Source organism: Oncorhynchus mykiss, chromosome 27 (genome assembly GCF_057628025.1).
Source record: "Oncorhynchus mykiss isolate SJ-2025 chromosome 27, ASM5762802v1, whole genome shotgun sequence".
Classification (NCBI taxonomy): domain Eukaryota; kingdom Metazoa; phylum Chordata; class Actinopteri; order Salmoniformes; family Salmonidae; genus Oncorhynchus; species Oncorhynchus mykiss.
In genome coordinates this window covers 26,278,983-26,297,684 of record NC_143048.1, presented here as the reverse complement: position 1 = coordinate 26,297,684, position 18,702 = coordinate 26,278,983, and the positions used below count along the sequence as shown (strand labels likewise).

Genomic DNA, 18,702 nt, shown 5'->3' with positions numbered 1-18,702 from the left:
CGCAAAAAGAAAATGTTCCATGATGATTACCCTCATTTCTTATGGACTGTCTTTCAAAATGCTTGTTCTACATCAAATGTAATTGTCAGTAACTGGGATGAAGACAAAAGCAATTCGAATGAATTTGATTTTCTGAACAGCTCACTTAAAGCCTTTCAGTGCATAGGCTTCAGGTGTAATACCAGTTAATTTACATCTGCATATCAAGAGTGAGTTATTCTTGGCTGGCAAGCTAACCATTTGTCCATCTCCAGGCCCTTTCATTTGAAGTGTCAGTTAGTCAGACTGCTTCAGACATTCTGTGCTCAAAGAATCCCTCTGAAGAGATCCAGAATATTTCAGAAGAGAAAAAAATTAATAATAGCAAAGTGTCTTATCTTGCTTTCAAGCAAACATCATTTAAAGGCTATTATCTACTACGAGAGCTTGGACTATAAGGTTCTATCTGCTAAAAGATGATTCTGACATAATTTACTTTTAATTTCCAAACCCTCATTGGTTTGAATGGTGTAAGCAATTTTGTTTATTGTGTTCTTTTAAACTTAACAACATGCATTGGGATATTTAGAGTACTATATACTGTAGGTAGAGAACATCGAACAGATAACAAAATGGCAACAAAAATGACTATAGAACCAAGCTCATATTACGATACTTGTGTGTACATCTGTGTGTGTATGGGAATGCAATGAAAATCAATGTGACCAAACATCAGGAAAGTGACCTTATAATTGGCATATTAAGCTCTATTAAGAAGTCAATTAATGATAAATAATTGAAAAGTTAATATGGGACTGACTGACGTGGTGACCCGCAATCTCCTCAGTACTATTTTCCTATGTCATTAATTATTATAATATCATAATAGATAAGATTATAATGACCGTCGATTTGAAGTTGACCTTCAGAACATGATAACATGTAATCAGGTCCCAGTATGATGTCATAAAGCTAAGTATATCATAGCAAAGGAATCCATTAAATCTCTAACTCATCCATTTTAGTCTTTTGTGGGGTACCAGGGAATATCATACAGTATGTTAGCTATCTCAAAAGGGGATGACTATGGCGTGATTTCAGTGCCAACAGTGCTCCACAGAAGACCCTTATTTTTCAATCTGATTGGTGTTTAGCACAATAGAGATAGATGAGGTGTAGGGCCTCAGCCGTGGCCTCACCTTGCTGTAGTTAATGTTAGTCAAACGCTTCATGCATCACATCCTCATAATTGTCCAGCCTCACCTCACTTCCTGTCAGCTACTTAGTCCCCACGGTCCAGTCTAGAAGTAATGGAAGAAACAAAAGAGATTGAAAAGTAGTGCAGGGAGTCAGTATAGCGAAGCAACTAGCTAGCTTATCCTTATACCTAATGAAAGAAACTCAGGAAAATGCCACGACTTTGAGTATTATGCACTGTGGCTTTCTGCTTTATGCCCTACTAATTAATTGATGCACCTCACAGCACGGTTCTGTGAGGTAGTCGAATTAGTGATTGCGCTCCAGATAATTAAATGCGTCAATCATGGCCCCGGCACTGTCAGTCGGAGAGGGAGTGGTGGAGTGGTTAGTGTGTGACTGATCAGCGTGTGGCGATGAAGGGCAAGAGCATGTGTCTCTGTCTCCAGGAGGAAGGACAACTGGCGGCGAGATGGAGGGGGATGCATTGTACATTTCTGCTGTCAATCACAATGTGGCATTTTACTCTAATAAGTTGGAGGCAAGGCCAAATGATCGGGGTTTGAGTTGGAACAAAGCCATTTGAGGAGAAATTACATAGAATTGAGAGTGCTGTGTGTATGGTGTAGTCTAGTATGGCTTCAAAGATCATTTACTAATGTATGACGTTCATGACTCCCTCAGCAGAGACAGATGTAGTACAGACATTGTTTACAGTTGAGAATCACTGTCACACCCTGACCATAGTTTACTTTGTATATTTCTATGTTGTGGTTGGTCAGGGTGTGATCTGAGTGGGCATTCTATGTTACATGTCTAGTTTGTCTAGTTCTATGTTCGGCCTGATATGGTTCTCAATCAGAGGCAGGTGTTCGTCATTGTCTCTGATTGGGAACCATATTTAGGTAGCCTGGGTTTCACTGTGTGTTTGTGGGTGATTGTTCCTGTCTATGTGTTTTCACCAGATAGGCTGTTTAGGTTTTCGTTACGTTCATTACGTCCTTTATTTTTGTAGTGTTTGTATTGATTTGTGTTTTACGTTTGTTCATTAAAACATGGATCGAAATCTACACGCTGCATTTTGGTCCGATCCTTGTTCTACCTCTTCATCAGAGGAGGAGATAGAAGAAAACCGTTACAATCACATTCAATTAATTCATTTAGTATTCTTGTTATCTTATTCCCATAAAACCCAGAAGTGAATACACTGAAATACATGAATCAAAAATCCTGACTTGATGCTACTGTGGGGACTCTTGAAACAAACTTCCTGCAGGGAACGTCTGTATTCCGATTAGATGTTATCAACTTGCAAAAATCCAATGACATGGAAGTGCTGTCATATTTATGCAATTTTGTATCACATTCCCAGCAAAGGAAGATTACTTTTTAAAGTAAGACTACATTCGGGCTCCCGAGTGGCGCAGCGGTTTAAGGCACTGCATCTCAGTGCAAGAGGCGTCACTACAGTCCCATCACATCCGTCCGTGATTGGGAGTCCCATAGGGTGGCGCACAATTGGCCCAGAGTTGTCCGGGTTTGGCCAGGGTAGGTCGTCAAGAATTTATTCTTAACTGATTTGCCTCGGTAAATAAAGTTTTTTTATTATTATTATAAAATGTTAGTGCGGTCTGCCCTTCTGAAAGAAGTTATTTTAATCCCCGATTTTTAACACTTGTTGGTCCAGTGTAAAATGAATCTTCATCCACTGACCTCCCTGACTTGCTGGTCCACATTCTCTGGTGTCTTTCTTTTTTGTGGAATCTACACATCGCACATATGGATGCACAGTTTTGAGATGTGCCTTGTTGGGGATTGAGTGAGGAGAATTAGGGAGCCAAAGCGATATATTGGGTGATAAGCCGGAAGGATGAGCTGTAGATAAACATTTGGCTATGGAGATATAGGCAGAGAGGTGGGGAGCTCAGATTGATCCAGACATCAGGTTAGGCCCAATAGGCAGAATTCAATTAGAGAGAGATGGGCTTAGATACAGTAATCCATATTGCTGGGGTTTGTGTTTTCTTTGGTCCTCAGGCTTGGATTAGTGGAGAACTGCTGGAGTCCTTTTACCCATTATTGTGTCCTCAAATAACTCACATCGCCTCGGCACAGGTAAATTTAAAGCCTGTCGCTGCACTTAGATCATTTTCCTATCTGTCTTCAGTGGGGCACTTTTCATCTTTGGGCAGGAGGAAATGGAACTGTGGGGGCCCACTAGCTGAGTGGATGGTGATTCTAACATGACTGAGGTTGCCTTGGATGTTGAAAAGGAAAACACAATAATGATGGGATTTATTCATTAATTTCACACTCTCATTAGAGGTAGCTGGGCTCGGCAGACAGTCCCCATGGAAAACAGGCACAGGATTAGGAGACAGAGCTGCCGCCCCCAGCAAATGAATACACCGACACAGCATGCCCAGTGGGTGGGAGAGGAGGTATAGGGAGGGATGTTAGGAGGGGCAGGTGATTGGCATATCCATGCCAATATAGCCGTCAGGGAAGCCATACCATGTGCTCGGCCAAAGTTGTCACAAAACTACCTTGCAAACACCTTCCCTATTGTACATTCCACCTTCTCTCTAGCTCTCTCAGGGCTGAGGAAATGTGAAGACCAGGGGGATAATAGTCCCTGCTTATGATCCGTAGCTGAGCTCCAGGCAACGCGGACGGCATGACAGGCGTTGGGCGGCCGCTGCTCTAATTAGTAATCTCAAGTGGACTGGATGTGTGGCTCTAATGGTAATTTCTAGGTCTGATTGGCAGACAGCGGTGAGATTGGGGCCCGCAGCGAGGCCGTTAGCGCTGGGTGAAGTGTGTAGAGTGTGTGGAAACGCAATCACCATCCAACTGTAAACAAATGATCTGAAGTGAAATGAAAACATTAGGTGAAGGCAATGTACTCATACAGGCATTATGTGGACCTGCTCAGCGCCTCTAACAGCCTGCTTCCTCCAGAACCCTCAGCCCTTCATTCCCAATCATAGGTCTGCCGCCTTTAATGAATCAATTGACCCACAGAGTTCAGTCAAAAGGCGTTGTGTGAATGAGCAGTGATTTGTGTTAGTTAAATAGGGATAGATGCAGCTGCAAGTTCACTCAGGGGTTGAGCAGAGGTCGGGAGGCCGATGGGTCAATGGTGAGAGGTATTCATGTTCTATATGGCCCTACTTGAAACACAACAAAGTATAGACCCCATTTATTCTATTGCTGCGGACAGAGACGCGCCAAGGTATCATGTAGTGGCACTCTGATATCTCCATCTGAGAGAAACATACCTCCCATTCACAGAAAAATGGAGACTTAACTGGTCAGCGCTTTTTTATATCATTTCTTTGTGAAAACAGGTGAGAGGTTTAAGCTTGAGGAGGTGTTGCTAGGTGGGGAAGCCTCCCTACCTCCCTCCCTCAGGTTGTCGTCAGTGATCGTCACCTGGTGTCTACACTATCTCTACAAATGCCACCACATTCCTACACACATACACACACACACACACCTGACCCCTCTAATCAGGCCCCATTTATCTCAGCATATTGCTTTGTCTAGACATTTCACAAGGCTCATTCTCATCTTCCTCCATTAGCAGAAGTTAATAAAGCGTTATTAAGAGGGATTTCTGCTCTCTTCTGTCTCCTCCAGCACCTGAGCCTCACTGAAATCAGCATTCTCTCCAGCTACCAGCACCTCCAAAACCCCACCATTTTTTTCATTCACTGTCTATTTGTTATTATAAAATCGCCTGGGTTTTTCTTGCTCCACTTTAGTTTTTTTTGTCTCTCACTCCTCATTTTTGATCATCTGGTGTTATCGACCCACCATTCTTCTGCATGGGGGGAGGAGGAGGAGAGGAGAGGAGGAGAGGAATCTGTTGTCTCCACTCCACTGCACGTCATGCTCGGCTGCCCCTGCAGCTGGCCCAGGGAGGAAGAGGAGGAGGTAAATGAGGGGGCTCCGCTAAAGCCGCCCTGCTGTCCAACGGACCCGAAAGCTGGCAGATGCGACATAGCCTTGTACGACGCACAGGGCTGTGACTTCACCGACACTGCTGAAGGACCTCCAGTCTTAAATGGGCTTACTCTGCTCCCCCATCCCTTCCCCATCCACCCATCCTCCCTAACCCCCACCCCTACCCTGTTCTCAGTGCTCCTCTGGTGACCTACATATGTGGACTGCCATAGATAGCCTTTTTACGTGAATGAAGCAGATCTCCATTTTGCTGCTCAAGTGGCCACACCAGGTGGACCTTGTTTTTCTCTGTGGGTGGGCACCTCTTAATCTCCCAGCTTCTCTCTCGCCCTCTCTCTCTACCACAGACTTCTGCAGCCCTCCTACATCTGTATGGGTCTATGAGAGGCTGTACTCTTGAGAAACCTCTTTGCTCCCGCATTTATGTCTGTGGAGAATGGCTCTTTCATCAACTAAGGGGGTGGTTTATGAATACTGGGGGGGGGGGGGGGGGGGGGGGGTTAACAATAGCTTTGACACTGTTTGATCTAGTCTCTATTCACCTAGTGAACCTGGAATTTGTGCATAATGTGTGTAGTGTGCGTATTTCCTTTATACAGATTTTAGAATATTAACTTGAAAATCTGTTGCCAATTGGATGGAAACCAAGCTACTGTCTTGAAACAGAGTATCTCCAGAAGGGAATATTTAGGTTAGCATGTTTTTTTGGCAGGAGTTTTTAGGCATTGAATTATTTTTCATTACCGTTTTAATTAGATGTTAGTAGTAATTAAAATAATCATCCTAGGCTGTGAATAATAATAATTACTGGTGAGTTGAAGACCTGATGCAGGAGGAAGAGAGGCTGTGACAACCTCTGAGAAAATCATCCTAATCTGTCTAATTTGTTACAATGACGGGAAGGATTTTGACAGGGTGGGGAGAAGGGATTTGAACAGCGGGTTAGAAGATGGAGAAGGTATGGGGGTATTAGTGCTGCCAAGGCGGAGACGCCTCCGACATTAAATCAATTACAGCACAGGTTGAAGTGGTTGATAATAGCAATCCTGACTGAGAGGATAGAGAGCGGAAAAGAAGCTAATTTTCTTGCATTCTCTTCTTCTCTCACATGCCAAGAGATTTCACAAGCTGCCGTCTCTCCTACCATGTGTCTGAGCACTGACTGGTTCACTGCGTGCAGCCAAGATATACCCCTCCTAGGGGAGTCGGAACAAGGCTGTCTGGGTAGTATACCCAAGGCCAACACAACAAAAACGTCACAGGAAAACATGCCAGAGAGGCCCGTCGTGTTCCCGAAGATGAATAGCCCAGTATACTGTATGCTTACAGATTCTCAGCTCATTTTTTCAGATGTTGATTTAATAATGAGGGCGCATGCACGAGATGCGGCATACAGTGGGGGAGAATTTGTATAAATCAATATGGAGACTTGTGTTTACCTTTAACTAGCTATCACTCATGTTTCATCGGTCACAGGACTAAATATGACTGATGTGTTTACTAATGTAATACTTACACTGATGTAAAGACATTGTGTTTATATTTCTATCATCTATTATTGTCCCTCTCTCTGCTTTGTGTTAATGTTGCAAAAACAAAGCTAATCTGTTTTTTCTCTGTAATTACTATCAGAAAATAGGAAAACAACAACCCAAAGCATGAAAGAACAGGATTATTGTAAGCAATTCCGATATGTTGTGTAGATAGAGGTGCATTAAAGACAGGAACATCATTTACTATGTTTGTTGTTATTGCTATTATTGCAATCCGTTACCTTTCCTCTCCTATCTGCCACTTTTATTCCCCTTGGACATATTGCAACAGAATTATCAGGGGGGAAGCACATATCTCTTCATTATTTTCTTTGTTTGTGTGTGGATTGGGTTTTTTGTGCGTACATAAGAGGGAAAGCCAAGGCCATCCTAAACTTTGCACAACAATTTCACTTGAAAGTTTTAAAAAACAAGATAAAAAGAAAGGAGAGAAATCAACGAGAGTCCGTCTTATTGATCTGAGACCATGTCACTTGTCGAGATTCCTTCCTTATTCCCCCCCATCCCAAGATGCATTGCCTGTCTTTACATTATAGTAAGCCGAACACCATGCTTTACCTCCTGGTAAACACAATGTGCTGGAGAGGCTAACATCTCAGCCAACCCCAGCTTCAGATGACGACAGCGAGACGCAAGCAGGCGAGAACTATGGCCCAGATGACAGGCTGACTTTAAAAGGCTTTTTTTCTCCCTGCTATTCCTCTCAGAAGACCTTCCAATTACCCAATGGTCTTTGTGCTACAGTGTGGTAGGATGCCAAGGAGAAGGGGATGGAGGGCTGCTGTTCAGGTGGACTCAGAGGGAGATAGCTTCAAAGATATCAGAGCCTCAACATGCTCACCAACACTCTGCATGTCAGTGACACGTCTCACTAAGTGCCATTCCCCGACTGCACCTCCAGTACCCCCTGTCCACCCCACCACCCCTAATGGGGTCCGTCACACCGCACTTTCTGCCTGAGCTCTGGTAGCACCATGCGGCTAATAAAGGGAATGGATGAAGTACATTAATGTGAGTGTGAGGGAATGGCTGCCAGAGATGTGGTGTTAGCAGACAGGGCTGTGATTTCGAGTGTGTGTCATGCGAGCAGCCAATCTGCATGTGTGAAATCCTATGTAAATGAAGATTGCTTTTCTGAGTAGAGTTTCAGAACAACTCTAATGCACCTATCTTGTTGGGTTAGGGGTTTGGTGTTTGCAACAGTCCTTTTGGGTTCGATTTTTGTTAGGTTTGGTGTTTGCACCAATCTGTTTGGATTGGTTAGGTGTTTGTGCCAGTCTGTTTGGGTTAGGTGTTTGTGCCAGTCCGTTTGAGTTAGGTGCTTCCACCAGTCCTTTTTTGGTTAGCTGTTTTGAAGGTGATGTCTTTGAATGTCTTATAGAACTGGATCATAGTATCTGACTGTTCATCTATCTTTCTGTGTGTTTCTCAAGGGGTCCAGGCCATGTTCACCCAGCAGCCCCAGGACCTGGTGGTGGTGGCCGGCCAGCCCGTCACCCTGCCCTGCTCCATTCCTGGCTACCATGGTGTTGTCCTTTGGATCAAAGATGGCCTGGCTCTAGGCGTTGGTAGAGACCTATCAGGTAAGGTCACTCTCAATCTCCTTCTGTCATGTGTCTGTTTCGGAATCCCTTTTCCAATCGCTTCCACGCCAGTAATATTACTTACTCGCTGTCATATATCTGTCAATGTTAGACTTCTACCTTCACTGCTTTTCATCTTTTGAAAGCTTAAGTCTTCTTTCTCATCGTCATAGAAATGTCACTGCAGGTAGATAAGCATACAGCACAATCCTATAATAACGCAGCACTGTGCATTAAATGTGGTGTTAACTTCATTGTAAACACAACAAAACAAGCTGAAATTCACTACTTTCATTAATCTGCATGCTCTGCCTTCATATTTAGCCTAACATTGAAGTGTTTGCCATTTTCTGTTCAGGACAATCAGGACGACAAGTCGAACATGAAGTAAAATTTGACAATAACAGTTACATGCATGAGTTGTATTGACAAATGTCAATAAACAAATGAACAAAACCATGATAGAAAATGTAATCATAATAATGCTGTAAGTACAGAAATTGTTTACTCAGTGGGAAATTAATATCCAATTAGTAAGTGACAACTGTGTGGAGTTTAAAGTTTGTGACAGCAACTATGTGAGCTTACAGTATTATAGACAATATGGGATTTCTTATTATCTCTTTGTAGAAAAATTTGCTAATGGTTGGTATCAGCAGATGCAGAAGACATCATCCAATGGTACAACCCAGAAGTCTGTAGCGCCAACATAGTGTTTAAAACGGGTCCAAAACACAGTGAAAATGTAATTGAAGATTTAATTACCACACTCCATTGTCCACCCCAAATATCTAGGGTCCAATAATATATACAGTGAAATAACCCAGACAGTTGTATTCACTTTAGCACTACCAGAAAAATGAGGCCCCATTAGTATCTAATGGAAAGATAAACCTAATTCAATAACAGTTTGTGGTGAGCAAAGAAGCCCAAAATCAACACTAAATGTGAAATCAATATAGCCAGGGGTCACATTTCAAGTACTTTTAGCTAGTAAATGGGTTTTAGAAGAGTAACTCACAATCCAAATGAAATCGGGCCTCTTGTATTATTACCTTAATTGTTTAATTTGAAGTACCACTTACTGCTGCACTGTCATTTTAGTAACCCGCTGCCTTTCCACTTGACGCTGGCGCCTGATCCATATTCATGAGACGCTATGACTATCTATTCTTCCAAATAAATATTTACAACCTTTTAACTTCCGACCTCTTGAGAGAGTAAATCCATAAAGCTTGGAAAATCAGCATTATTTTTTAAAATATATTTTAATTCGATTTACTTTAGAAATGGGATCCCTGGAATTCACGGCCTTAAACAGGGAGTAAGGGAGATGAGTCTGAAAACACCTCTCTTCCTCCATCACTGAGGGATCACTAGCCTGTCTCTCAGAGTACTTGCCATTCAAGTCATGGCAAAAAAAATCAACAGGGGCCCTTTAAAAGCGGAACCTCTTATGCTCTGTGTGATTAAATATGTATTCCACTAGAGATCTGGGGTCTCCTACCTTCTTACCTTCAGTGACTGCTCTAGTGTGCCTTTCTTTTCACCGATAGAGCTCTTTAATTAAACCTCACTGGACAACGGTGCCTTATCAGACCCCGGGAGGCTGGGGAAGGCAGTAAACAATGGCCCAACAGTTTTGAAGTGGTCGGGAGGAGAGGGAAGAGAGGGAGAAGAACTTATGATAATGAGGAGAGAGAGAGAGGATGTGAGCGACTCTTAACGGCACATCAGCAGCAGTTTAACAGTCATGGGCGAGAGAATATGGAGGGAGGCTGTGGACTGATCTCATTGTGTCTCCACCACGGTGAACCAACACTCCACTCTGTATGCGGATCAATGGCCGGGCCAGGACGCTCAGAGATGGGCAGAATCTGAATGCCACTCTCCATACAGCCTGTGTTGTTGAGATACATCGAATTGGAGAAGATTGCCATGGACGAAAGCGATCTTTATTAAGCAGTGTATTAAGATGAATGTCACTTTTTGAAATAAAGTGTACCATGGCTACTCTGTTTATTGTCTGTGCCTACGTCAACAAGCAATACAGTCGGCCATAAATAATGATGGCATATACACAGCTATATACACAAGAAAGCAGCGGTATACATAAAAGTGTGAGGCGTCTAATATTGTGCAGCGCATTTCAATATAGGACCCACTCTGCTATTCATAGAAGGGGCTGCATTTGCAGTAGCTCGCTCTGCCTGGGCCTGTTTCAATTCAGGGGAACAGTGATTAAAATGAGAGAAATCTTTCACTGTTCAGTCTGATAAATCAGAGGACAAAAGAGGATGATTCCTATCGCTCCCTGAATTTCTGCTCCTTCTCTTTGTGAAGTGCCTTCTGTTCTAATTAAAGAGAGAGATGCAAAGCTGCACCAAATAACTGGCATGAATGGCATGAATATATCTCAAAACAATCCATGGAGAGTTCCCACCGGTGTACGCTTTTGTGGAGGGCACACATGAAATGATTGAAAAGCTAAGTCTTAGAATGTTCTAGATAGTGTTCTTAACATTCTAGATAGAGGGGTAGAGTCATTGGAATCTACCTGACACGTGTGCTCCTCTGGCTTGTCCCCCAACAGAAAATGAATTGGTCATCAATTTCCGAACACCAACTACCCTATTTCCATCCCTGGAGGTGTCAGTGAGACGTGTCCTTCCTGAATAGCGTAAATCACTATTCCCCTGCCTCCATTCATCGTCCCTTCCCCTGCCATTGATCCACCATAAAGACAAATCAATTTCTGTCCTAATGGATTCATTACACTTAATGGGGCTATTTTACATGGTTTGCTTTAGTTAACAAACATTGTCTTTGAGATTCATTGAGATGAATGTGAGTTATACTAATACAACAGTGACATCCCTGAAATGTCCTCCCGTAGAATGAAGCAGTGTTTTTGTATGCTCTACACTCTACATAAGAATGCCATTGTGTGTATGATATGTTTGACATGAACGTAACCCAGTTATGACTGACTTGCCTAGTTAAATAAAGGTTTTTTAAAAAGTGTTTCATGCCATGGGACAAGGGCGTCACTAAATCCACTAAGGTCTATTTAAAAGGCATTTAGATGCCATTAAACTGTTTTTTACATAAAGGTATTTTTGAAATTTACTCTCTGCAAGATTTATTGTATTACAACAGCACATCTTATTATGTTCAATCTGCTAGAGGGCAAGAGGAGTCAATTGACTAGGTCATTTGTTTATGTACATGAACAGGGAAACTCAGTGGAATGCCGTTGTATAGTACAACACAATATGCCTATAGTACATACCCTAAATATACAAAAGTATGTGAACACCCCTTCATATTAGTGAATTTGGCTATTTCAGCCACACCTGTTGCTGACAGGTGTAAAAAATCGAGCACAAAGCCATGCAATCTCCATAGACAAACAATGGCAGTAGATTGGCCTTACTGAAGAGCTCAGTGACTTTCAATGTGGCACTGTCATAGGATGCCACCTTTCTAACAATTCAGTTTTTTTTCAAATTTCTGCCCTGCTAGAGCTTCCATGGTCAACTGTAAGGGCTGTTATTGTGAACAACTGCTCAGCCACAAAGTGGTAGGCCACACAACTGACAGAACGGAACGGCAGAGTTCTGAAGCGTGTAGCGCGCAAAATCATCTGTGCTCGGTTGCAATACTCAGTACCGAGGTCTAAACTGCCTCTGGAAGCAGTGTCAGCATAATAACTGTAGCTTCATGAAATGGGTTTCTATGGCCGAGCAGCCGCACACAAGCCTAATATCACCATGCGCAATGCCAAGCGTCTCTGGGAGCGAAAATCTTAATGCTCCAGAATACAATGACATTCTAGACGATTCTGTGCTTCTAACTTTGCGGCAACCATTTGGGGAAGGCCCATTCTTGTTTCAGCATGACTATGCCCCCATGCACAAAGTGAGGTACATACTGAAATGATTTGTTGAGATCGGTTTGGAAGAACTTGACTGGCCTGCACAGAGACCTGACCTCAACCCCATGGAATATACTTGGGATTGGAATGCCGACTGCAAGCCAGGCCTAGTCGCCAAACATCAGTGCCCAACCTCACTAATGCTCTTGTGGCTGAATGGAAGCAAGTTCCCGCAGCAATGTTCCAACATCTAGTGGGAAGCCTTCCCAGAGACTTGAGGCTGTTGTAGCAGCAAAGGGGGGGACCAACTCCATGTTAATGTCCAAGATTTAAGAATGATTTAAGAATGATTTAAGAATGACATGTTCGACTAGCAGGTGTCCACATACTTTTGGTCATGTAGTGTATAAGGCAGATGTGATCACTTCTTACCATTTACAATGCTTACTGTGGAGATATAATTTCTAATTTCTCCTGAGTTTACACAGGGTCACACCATTGCATTGTGCTTAAGCAGGTCCTTATACTTGAACACAACATGGAAGGATCTTCATTCAAAGCCTATATTCCAGGAATGGAGTCTCATTCAACTTCAGAGAATGACGTCAGTCAAGCAGAGCCATTGACTCACTGACTGCATAATCAACAACAGCATGGAACTCAAGACCAATGGTCATTAATGTTATTAAGCGAGTGATGCCCAGTTTAATCAACACTATATCAGAGTGACGTGTAACCTTTTTGACCTTCTTCTTCTGTATGGAAGCTTTTGTACCAATGTAAATAATAAGACCCATAACTGTAAGCGGTATGTGGGCAGATGTGAGCGCTCTCTATCTGAGGATCTGGCTTTCCTAGTAACAAAGGAACCACTCAGAGCTCACATAGCCAACCAACTCCTGTCTTTTTATTTGGTACCTCATTGTAAGCTGGTCTTGTTATGTTTTCCTATGTTCTATGTTTATGCTATATACTCTTCTATCCTGCTTCCATCCCTCACCTTCTTTAGGAGTCAGCATGCTTCAGTTCGGCTGGCGTCTAGCCGAACTCGACAAGTGCTTGCCTACTCAATTAAAACCTCTTGGAACTACCCATCCCGGATCCGGGAGAATTGTCATCAACTACACTAATTAGCATAGCACAACGGTCAAAAAATATTACTAGAAAATATTCATATTCATGAAATCACAAGTGAAATATAGTGAAACACAGCTTAGCCTTTTGTTATTCACCCTGTCATCTCAGATTTTGAAGTTATGCTTTACAGCCAAAGCAAGACAAGCATTTGTGTAAGTTCATCGATAGCCTAGCATAGCATTATGTCCAGCTAGCAGCAGGAAGCTTGGTCACGAAAATCAGAAAAGCAATCAAATTAACCGTTTACCTTTGATGATCTTTGGATGTTTTCACTGACGAGACTCCCAGTTAGACAGCAAATGTTCCTTTTATTCCATAAAGATATTTTATACCCAAAATACCTCCTTTTGTTGAGAAATCCACCGGAAATTGCGGTCATGACAACAAAAAATCCAAATTATGTCCATAATATTGACAGAAACAGGGCAAACGTTTTTTAGAATCAAGCCTCAAGGTGTTTTTCAAATATCTATTTGATAATATATCAACCGGGACAATTGGCTTTTCAGTAGGAGCGAAAGGAAAAATGACTACCTCTGTCTTTTACGCAATAATCACTCTGAGAGCCATCAGGTGGCCACTGACGCAATGTAGTCGTTTACGCTCATTCTTCAAAATAAAGGCCTGAAACTATGTCTAAAGGCTGTAGACACCTTAGGGAAGCCACAGAAAAAGGAATCTGGTTGATATCCCTTTCAATGGGCAATAGGGATGCATAGAAAGACAGGGGTTTCAAAATAAGAATCACTTCCTGATTGGATTTTTCTCAGGATTTCGCCTGCAATATCAGTTCTGTTATTCTCACAGACAATATTTTTTACAGTTTTGGAAACTTTAGAGTGTTTTCTATCCTAAGTGTTTTCTATCCTATCCTTTCTATTCTCAAGTATATGCATATTCTAGCATCTGGTCCTGAGAAATAGGCGGTTTACTTTGGGAACGTTATTTTTCCAAAAATAAAAATAGTGCCCCCTAGTTTCAAGAGGTTAAAAGACTTCCGCTTGAAAAATTTGAAAAAAGCAGCAATAGTGATGTTTGTCCATTTTAAGACACCATAGCCAGTATATCTGTCATAAATGTTTATGTTTTTGCCAAAGAGATCTGCGTTGCGCAATTTTACGTCTGACTAAGATTTTTGGTGCAGTATTTTTCAATTACAAAATGTGCAGGAAATTGAGTCATCTCTAGTTGAATGACAAAAAATAATTTTTTGAAGAATCGCGACTGTTGACCAATCACCGACAAAGAGGCTTAGGTGTTGACTCTGAACTTGGCTTGCCTCCAGATAAGAAAACACTACCAAACTTTTTCGGCTGGGAAGCATGAGGACGCCTTTAAAGATTAAAAGCTACATGTGGGTAGGTGAAATACAGAGTAGTTAAATTGGCTGTAACTCATTCCACTATCTGAAAATGAGGGCCACTTCATGGTCTATGGAAGTGAATGGGATCCAATGAAGCAATGGACGATAAATTGGACTTTTGGAGCACAGTGATCTCAGTATCCGAACTCAAGGAATTAAAGCCATTGTATCTCCTAGTCCATTTGTCCTAATGCATTATATTCATATTTGGTGGCATGTGCTAAAACATACCTCTTTATATCCCCAGTTTTTAATACTAAGTCACTGAAAAATATTTGAAGAGAACATGACTCATTGATGGATGCAACGGAATAGATTTTTCATCCAGACATTTATTGGCAGTATTCCAACAGCAGGGTTGGCAGAGATTGTAGCTGGTTAGAGTGGAATACCATCTGATTTATAAAGTTCAGTTTGACTAAACGCATCATTGGATAAAATGTTTAACTGTTGGCCTGGTTATGCTTAAACTCTCCACTCTATCGGGTTCTGTCATCAGTGAATTACAGGAGAACCTTAGGAGGAGAAAGCAATCTCTGCCAAGAAATATTGAACATTTTGGAGAATTTCACAAGCAGAGATTCTTGTTTAATTCACATTGCTCAAATAATTAGACAGAGTTCAGCCTTTAGAGAACTGTTCAAGTTATTCATATTGAAACTTTGTACAGTTTTCCATAAATATTCACAATCAAACGTATCGTTTTCTGACTTATTTTTTCTCAATGGGGAAATGCGCTCCTCGACACACTCTCAATGCAAATTTCAATAAGTGAAGTGTTTTCGAGCTATCCCACTGGGCACACACTTGTTGAATCAACGTTGTTTCCACATCATTTCAATAAAATTATGCTGAACCAACGTGGAACATATGTTGAAGTGTGCTGTAAAATGGTTAGGACTCCTGGACATACCTCTTCCTGCATTATTAAACTATAAATCTCACACCGCTGTGCTGCTAAAACACATCTCAATCTCTAGCCGTGCCTCTTCACCATTGCAATAAAACATACAGTCTCCCCAGAATACAGAAACCTCCTCAACCCCTATCATCATCAATACAACATACTGGCTCTCCAGAATACAGAAACCTCCTCAACCCCTATCATCATCAATAAAACCTGCTGGCTCTCCAGAATGCAGAAACCTCCTCAACCCTCTATCATCATCAATACAACATACTGGCTCTCCAGAATGCAGAAACCTCCTTAACCCCTATCATCATCAATACAACATACTGGCTCTCCAGAATGGAGAAACCTCCTCAACCCCTACCCCTCCTCAACCCCTTCACTCTGCCAACATTATCATTCAGTGTTAAAACGTTAATTTCAACATGTAGTGTTTTTTAACCCTTGTAATAAGAACATTTGTTTTCACGTTGGTGACACTAATAATTCAAAGACAGTTATACTATATTATATTATATTAAAGTGACCTGCTACCCAATCTCATCTCATTTGAAAAATAATAGCCCATCTCCAATGAGCATTAAGCGGTGCGTGGGTAAAATCACTGGGGGAACCAAGCCAGAAAAAATAAGCCATATTACAACGTATGTGTTATGAAAATTGCGTTGTTGCGCTATAACCTGTTAGTCCAGATGCTTTGCCACCATGATATATAAGCCTAAAGCCGAGACAATAAGAAGACACAGTGGCAGAAAACCGGAGAGCAACCTCTGTCCACAAAGCATATTGCATGTAACAAACAGTTACAAGACCTACAGCATGGTCAAGCAAGTTAATGTTTCCGACATATTCGTACTACAAAACAAGTATTGATTTAGAACCACGGAGAGTTACCACAAGTTGCAAAGAAAACAGGAGCTGCCTCCACTATTTCAGTCCCACTTCAGGCAAGTAGGCAAGTTGAGAACAAGTTCTCATTTACAACTGCGACCTGGCCAAGATAAAGCAAAGCAGTGCGACACAAACAACAACAGAGTTACACATGGAATAAACAAACGTACAGTCATTAACGCAACAGAAAAAAATCTATAAACAGTGTGTGCAAATGAGGTAAGATTAAGGAGGTAAGGCAATAAATAGCTTGTAATGGCGAAGTAACTACAATTTAGCAATTAAACACTGGTGTGATAGATGTGCAGAAGATGAATGTGCAAGTAGAGATACTGGGGTGCAAAGGAGCAAACAATACAGTATGGGGATGAGGTAGTTGGATGGGCTATTTACAGATGGGCTATGTACAGGTGCAATGATCTGTGAGCTGCTCTGACAGCTGATGCTTAAAGTTAGTGAGGGAGATATGAGTATCCAGCTTCAGTGATTTTTGCAATTCACTCCAGTCATTGGCAGTAGAGAACTGGAAGGAAAGTTGACCGGAGGAGGAATTGGCTTTGGGGGTGACCAGTGAAATAGACCTGCTGGAGAGCGTGCTACGGGTGTGTGCTGCTATGGTGACCAGTGAGCTGAGAAAAGGGGGGGTGGGGGATTTACCTAGAAAAGACTTATAGATGACCTGGAGCCAGTGGGTTTTTCGACGAGTATGAAGCGAGGGCCAGCCAACGAGAGCATACACAGTGGTGGGTAGTATACAGGGCTTTGGTGACAAAACGGATGGCACGGTGATAGACTACATCCAATTTGCTGAGTAGAGTGTTGGAGGCTATTTTGTAAATGACATCGCCAAAGTCAAGGATCGGTAGGATAGTCAGTTTTACGAGGTTTGTTTGGCAGCATGAGTGAGGGATGCTTTGTTGCGAAATAGGAAGCCGATTCTATATTTAATTTTGGATTGGGGATGCTTAATGTGAGTCTGGAGGAGAGTTTACAGTCTAACCAGACACCTAGGTATTTGTAATTGTCCACATATTCTAAGTCAGAACAGTCCAGAGTAGTGATGCTGGACGGGCAGGCAGGTGCGGGCAGGTTCGGGCAGCGATCGGTTGAAGAGCATGCATTAAGTTTTACTTGAAGAGAAGTTGGAGTCCACGGAAGGGGAGTTGTATGGCATTGAAGCTCACCTGGAGGTTAGTTAACACAGTGTCCAAAGAAGGGCCAAAGTATACAGAATGGTGTCGTCTGCGTAGAGGTGGATCAGAGAATCACCAGCAGCAAGATTGATGTATACAGAGAAAAGAGTCGGTTGTTGAGCTCATTCACAAGTTGAGCTCACTCAGTTTAGCTCAATGCTGATTGGCTATTATTTAATTATTTTTTTATCAAGGGAGGCCAAATGCTCACTGGCTTCCCTTGCATTGGGGCGGCAGGGTAGCCTAGTGGTTAGAGCGTTGGACTAGTAACCGGAAGGTTGAGAGTTCAAACCCCCGAGCTGACAAGGTGTCGTTCTGACCTTGAACAGGCAGTTAACCCACTGTTCCCAGGCCGTCATTGAAAATAAGAATTTGTTCTTAACTGACTTGCCTGGTTAAATAAAGGTAAAATAAAAAAAAATGAAATGCTACAGGAATCAACAATGTCATACTCTTTTTGACCAGACAGCATCAGATAGATGGCCAACACATTTAGAGACAGGGGCGCTGTTTCGCTCTCTGGATGTGTTCTCTGGTGACATACATTCAATCTCTTACAAACTGAAGAAAAACATGAAACAGAGCATTATTTTTATTGGTACATTTTTTATGCTTCCCTTGGCATCCATGAATACACGCAACTGCAAATGACCTAATGTTTACGGTAACACAGTAGTCAACAATCTATATTGCACCATTGATCCTTTGATTGCCTATGTTCAGGCATTGTTGCACAATTCATAACATGTCAGTTGGATTGAAATTTGCTGATAAAGGTTGAAAGACCAGACTCCAAGTTCTGACAGGGAATGTGTTGTGTCCCAGGCTACCCTCGTTACACAGTGATTGGGGACCACAGTACAGGGGAACACCACCTCCGGATCCAACGTGTGGAGCTGATGGATGACGCTGTCTTTGAGTGCCAGGCAATCCAGGCAGCAATGAGGTCCCGCCCTGCTAGACTCACTGTGCTGGGTAAGTAAGGATTACATTTACACACAAATGCACACCACACATACATGCATACTGTAGACAAATGTACAATAATGT

The 18,702-nt window shown here is 42.2% G+C and overlaps 1 protein-coding gene and 1 long non-coding RNA gene across 8 annotated transcripts in view; one reads left to right on the top strand and one right to left on the bottom strand.

Annotated features, from left to right (window-relative positions):
* LOC149971285 (uncharacterized) overlaps positions 1 to 18,702 on the bottom strand; it is a 1,017,865-nt gene that overhangs the window by 345,972 nt on the left and 653,191 nt on the right. The gene's annotated exons all lie outside the window — the stretch shown is intronic.
* Positions 1 to 18,702, top strand: part of kirrel3b (kirre like nephrin family adhesion molecule 3b) — a 200,672-nt gene that overhangs the window by 110,440 nt on the left and 71,530 nt on the right. For all 7 annotated transcript variants that reach the window (XM_036965152.2, XM_021588217.3, XM_021588221.3 and 4 more), the window contains exons 2-3: positions 8,132 to 8,281; positions 18,478 to 18,627. In XM_036965152.2, the coding sequence (XP_036821047.2) occupies positions 8,132 to 8,281; positions 18,478 to 18,627 (300 nt within the window). The remainder of the gene's footprint in view (positions 1 to 8,131; positions 8,282 to 18,477; positions 18,628 to 18,702) is intronic.